At 62.8% G+C, this 4640-nt stretch overlaps 2 protein-coding genes across 3 annotated transcripts in view; one reads left to right on the top strand and one right to left on the bottom strand.

Annotated features, from left to right (window-relative positions):
* CTU2 (cytosolic thiouridylase subunit 2) overlaps window positions 1-417 on the bottom strand; it is a 6312-nt gene extending 5895 nt beyond the window's left edge. The window contains exon 1 of the mRNA XM_009273076.2: window positions 314-417. Coding sequence (XP_009271351.2) covers window positions 314-417 — 104 coding nt within the window. The remainder of the gene's footprint in view (window positions 1-313) is intronic.
* Window positions 418-801: 384 nt separating this feature from the next.
* Window positions 802-4640, top strand: part of RNF166 (ring finger protein 166) — a 6897-nt gene continuing 3058 nt past the window's right edge. The window contains exons 1-5 of one of the 2 annotated variants that reach the window (XM_009273066.1): window positions 1290-1377; window positions 1635-1740; window positions 2298-2410; window positions 2782-2896; window positions 3508-3615. In XM_009273066.1, coding sequence (XP_009271341.1) covers window positions 2313-2410; window positions 2782-2896; window positions 3508-3615 — 321 coding nt within the window. In that variant the 5' untranslated portion in view covers window positions 1290-1377; window positions 1635-1740; window positions 2298-2312. Of the gene's footprint in view, window positions 1378-1634; window positions 1741-2297; window positions 2411-2781; window positions 2897-3507; window positions 3616-4640 lie in introns of both variants that reach the window. The other variant, XM_009273065.2, reaches the window with a different exon arrangement.

The raw sequence follows: 4640 nt of genomic DNA, 5'->3' as shown, positions 1-4640 counted from the left end.
TGCTTGCCCCCCCTCCTTGCTGCTCGGCCCCGGGACCCCCGTCCCACCCCCAGCTGCTCCGCCAGCACCGGGCACCTTGCCCCCATCCAAACCCCTTCCCCTCCTGGAGAGCTGGGCGCTGCCCCGTCTCTCCCCCTCCCATGTCCCCGAGCCTGGACCCAGCGTGGGGTGCACCCGAGGGTCCTTCCCCTGCTGACCACCCTGACCCCAGCCCCCTTCTCCCCCAGGCCTGGTTCCTGCCCCCGGGATCTCCCCCAGACTCTGCTCCCAGCACCCCGGGGGGTCTCGCCTGGGTGGAAATCCTGCCCCTGACCCCTCCCGGTTTGGGCCGCCCGTGGGTGCTGTGTCCTGGTCCCCGGGGAGAGGCTGGCGGGGGCGCTGCCACGGGGAGCTGGGGTCCACTTGTCCTCCCAGCATTTCGGTGACACCTTGGCCCCCTTTCACGGCCGGTTTGTGGAGCACCTTGGTCTCCCGTTGAGGCCGTGACTTTGCTTGGTGCCCCAGCGCAGTCTCGCTCTTCCCCCCGGCCCCTCCAGCTCGTTTGGGGCTGGTGGTGCTTCATGGAGGTGATGCCGGGGAGCTGGGGCAAGGGGCACCATGACTTTGCCCCCCTCCCCCCCCCCAGTGCCCGCTCCCAGCGCGGCGGCGTTTCATTCCCCTGTTCTGGGTGACGTGAGCTGGGTAGGCAGGCGGAGGGGACGGGGATGCTGTGACAATTGACTTTGTGGGGACCCAGCCGGTTTGCCTCATGCCCGGGGGGCACCTTCCTCCGCTTCCTCTCCACTGCTTTGATTTCTCATCCGCGCTCCTGCAGGCGTAGGGACCTTGAAAGGAGGTGAGCCGGGCTCTAATGCCCCCGCTCGCTTTATTCCTGCGTGGCCTGGATGCTCGGCACCGGTTTTTGTTTGGCTCCGTTCAAATCCGCTCCCAGCCGTGGGTCTCGGAGCAGCGGTGTTGTCTGAGCCCCAGCTGCGCGTGGATGGAGTTCCTTTGGGGCTTGGGCTGTGCCTGGCCTCCCCACACCCTCTCCCAAGCTCCCAGTTCTGCCCAGTTCCTCCCGGTGGGGATGCTGATCCCTGGGTTTTGGGGGCTGCCCTGCAGCCTGGGGTGTACAGGAGTCCCCGAGAGCAACTGTGTCCCGGGGCTGAGCTCCCGTTTCCCCTCCATCTCCTGGGCTGGGCCAGCACCGGGCCGCTCGACGCTGCTCTCTGTGCCCCCAGGTTTTGCGGGGAGTGCCTGCAGCCCTGCCTCCAAGTGCCGTCCCCGCTCTGCCCGCTCTGCCGCATGCCCTTCGACCCCAAGAAGGTGGAGAAGGCTTCCAGCGTGGAGAAACAGCTTTCGTCCTACAAAGCTCCCTGCAGAGGCTGCAGCAAGAAGGTAAAGTTCGCGGAGGAAGGCTGCCTGTCCCCGTCCCGTGCGGGCATGGCTTCGTTCGGCCGCCGATCCCGCAGCTGTGGCGCTGGGGGAGGGAGGTCGCTTGCTTTCCGCAGTTGGGTTTGCAGGGTCCCCTGTTCAGCGGGTCCCCAAACTGCACCTGCGAGGTGTGGTGTCCCCTGTGTGTCACGGCTGCTGCCGACACGGCTCGGGGCTCTGCGGAGATGAAGGTGCTCTCTCCTCGCTGCCTTTGTCAGCAGACTGGAGCTATTATTAGACAGTGGGGACCTTCAAAAGCAGGCTGAGGTTTTCCTGCAACACAGGAGAGGCTGAGACAAACCAGCTCTGCTGCTGCTCCTAACGAGGGTAAGGATTTAAGTCTTGCTTAAGGTGCCGTGATCCCAACGGCCGCGGGGAAGCTGAACTGGCAGCGTGGCCTGGCCCAGCCCGGGGCGGTCTGGTCTGGGACGCTTCAGGGACTGGCTGTAAAGCCGCGATTCATGGCGCGTCTGCGCTGATCCGTTTTCTGGCTTCCGTTAACTTTGGGGATCTTCTTGTAACTCCCTGGCGGCGGCCCAGGAACGATCCCGTACGGTGTCAGAGCAGTCTGGGGTTTTCCGCCTGTCGGCAGTTCCTCTTTTGCAAAGGAAAATGGAGCTAGTGCAACAAAATGCAGCCTGGGTGGCTTGTGTGTGACCTCTGGGGACACGTGCAGCGAGCACGCAGCCCCAAACCTCCGTCCTGTGAGGAAGGACGGGCTGGTGCAGCGTTTTCACGCTGGTGTGGGTCATCCCACACAGACCGGTGTTCACTCTGACATCGGTTGACCAAAACTGCTCTCCCGAGCTGTAGCGGAGGCACCAGCGCTGTGTCTGGAAGGTGTCGCAGCCTCCGGGAACGTTTCTTCTCTCCTTGTTCTCCAGGTGACCCTCGCGAAAATGCGCTCTCACGTCTCATCCTGCGCGAAGGTGCAGGAGCAGATGGCCAACTGCCCCAAGTTCGTTCCAGTTGTCCCCACGTCCCAGCCTATTCCCAGGTACTGCCGCGTGTCAGGTAGGGAAAACGTGTCCCTCCTTGCAGGCTGCACCGGCACTCCCCTCCCTTACAAACCCTAAAATCCAAGCACGTGTTTTACTTTCCCCTGGGCGATCACAGGGAGAAACATCAGCACCTTCTCCCTCCTGGTATCTGCAGCCGCTGCACTGCCCTGTGTTTCAGAGCGCGGTGTGGGAGGAAGGACCGACCAAAACCAGGGTGGTTCAGCCTGCGGCTGGGGTGGGAACGGGCTGGTCTGGTTTCTGCTATGGGTGGGTATCGCAAAGCTGAGCGGGGGGTGGCTGGGTTAGTTTGGAAGGAGTCGATCCAGTCCCTTCCCAGGGGATCTGAGCTCGTCCTTGCTCTCTTTAGCAATATTCCCAATCGCTCGACGTTCGTGTGCCCGTACTGCGGGGCCCGGAACCTGGACCAGCAGGAGCTGGTGAAGCACTGCATGGAGAACCACCGCAATGACCCCAACAAAGTGGTGAGCGACCCCGGGGCGCTGGGACGGGCTGGTTCTGTGTGGTGTAGCTCCTGGAAATCGAAATACACCGTAGCTGATGCCGCACCCGAGGCCACCGGCACACAGAGCTGCTGCTGCACATAAAGTACAGCTGTATTTCCAGCTCATTTAGTTTGTTTTACATCCCTCTGACGGGAGGTGGGGACCTGCCTCTGTTTGCTTCGCTAGAGGCTCTCTGGAACGAGCTGCCTACATCCCCCTGTGCCTGCGACCCGGGTGGTGCAGGATTTCCTCTCCCCATCCCCGTTGGCTTGACCGAGGTGGGGAACTTGCAGGTCTGGCACCGTCTCGGAGGCGCTTGTGCATGAGCGGGTAACTTGTCAGCAGGCTAAAAGCAGCCTCGGCCACATGCTAGAGGCTCTGTGCACTGAGGGGTCTGCTTGGGGGAGGGTGGGGGGACCCCTATTTAGCATGTCCTCTGCGGGAAATCCTCTGTGAGAGAGGGGGGACCGCTACTCGCCTCTCCCTCGTGTTGTGGCTGCACCAGCCCCCTCCCCGCCCCCCGGGGGAGATGGAGGCGGAGGGGTCTGTGCCCACGAGTTACGGTTCCCCTTTGTCCCTGCCCGCTGCAGGTGTGCCCGGTCTGCTCAGCCATGCCCTGGGGGGACCCCAGCTACAAAAGCGCCAACTTCCTCCAGCACCTTCTCCACAGGCACAAGTTCTCCTACGACACCTTCGTGGTGAGTACGGCCCTGAGCCGAAATGGAGTTGTCTTCCCCGCGTCCCGCCCCGAGCGGCTGGGAGATGAAACCAGCCCTTCCCTTCCCGTGCCAGGACCAGCCCGTCCCGCTGTGCAGCCCCTCGGGAGGGGAAGGGGACGGTTTCTCCTTCACGGGCTTTGCGGGAGGCACGTGGCACACGCGTAGCCCCACTCGGGAGACCCCCACGGGTGTAGGGCTGGGCTCCCCGCCTGCCCCAGAGGGTGCTCGGGCTGGTCGTCATCAGACACACCAGGAAAACGTCTCTGAAGGAGGAGAGGGAAATGTTACCGCTCTCCGCGAAGATGGGTTGTTTCCTCCGTGTGTTCCATTAAGCTCTTCCTCTGAGGAATTGTAACACAAAAGCCCTTTTCTTTGAGGCTTCACAAGTAGTGGGAGGGGAGCAGCCCAGCCTCGCCGCCTGGGGGGTCTGGCTGCTGCACGTGGGGGGCGTCCATGGCCCCCCTCTCAGGGGGTTGCTGACCCCTCCTGTGTGGGGGTAAGGGTGTGATCGCCCAGCCTTGGCTGCAGGGACCGAGGGGAGGTTTAGGTAGCGTCCTGCTTTTATTGCAAGGGCGCTAGATTTCAGGGAAAGGAACCTTCAGTTATTTACAGAGAAATATCCCCAGTTCGGGAGCGATCGCTGTGTTGCACAAACCCAAACCGGAGTGCTGGAGAAGCCCGCGGGCCTTGCGAGAAAGCTTTGCCCTTCGGCCGCAGCTTCTTGCATGGGCATGTTTCATCCCTGCCCGCTGCCAGGTCTCAGAGCAGGGCTGACGTTGGCAGATTCCAGGCAGGAAAGGGACCGTGGGCACAAAGGACACCCCAGAAAGCATGGCATTCCTGGGACCTGTTTGCCGGAGGAGGTGGAGGCTCACGGCCTCGGGGGGGGACACGATAGGAACAGGAAGGGCTGCTCGCCATGGCCGCCACCCTCTGCTTGATGGAGGCTGTGCGGCCCGGCCGTGCCAACTCTCCTGACCGCCCCTCTCTTTTTTTTTTTTTTG

This window comes from Aptenodytes forsteri, unplaced genomic scaffold (genome assembly GCF_000699145.1).
Source record: "Aptenodytes forsteri isolate BGI_AS27 unplaced genomic scaffold, ASM69914v1 Scaffold271, whole genome shotgun sequence".
In the NCBI taxonomy this organism is placed as follows: Eukaryota; Metazoa; Chordata; class Aves; order Sphenisciformes; family Spheniscidae; genus Aptenodytes; species Aptenodytes forsteri.
Note: the sequence above shows the minus strand (reverse complement) of the source record. Positions and strands in the feature narration are given on the sequence as shown.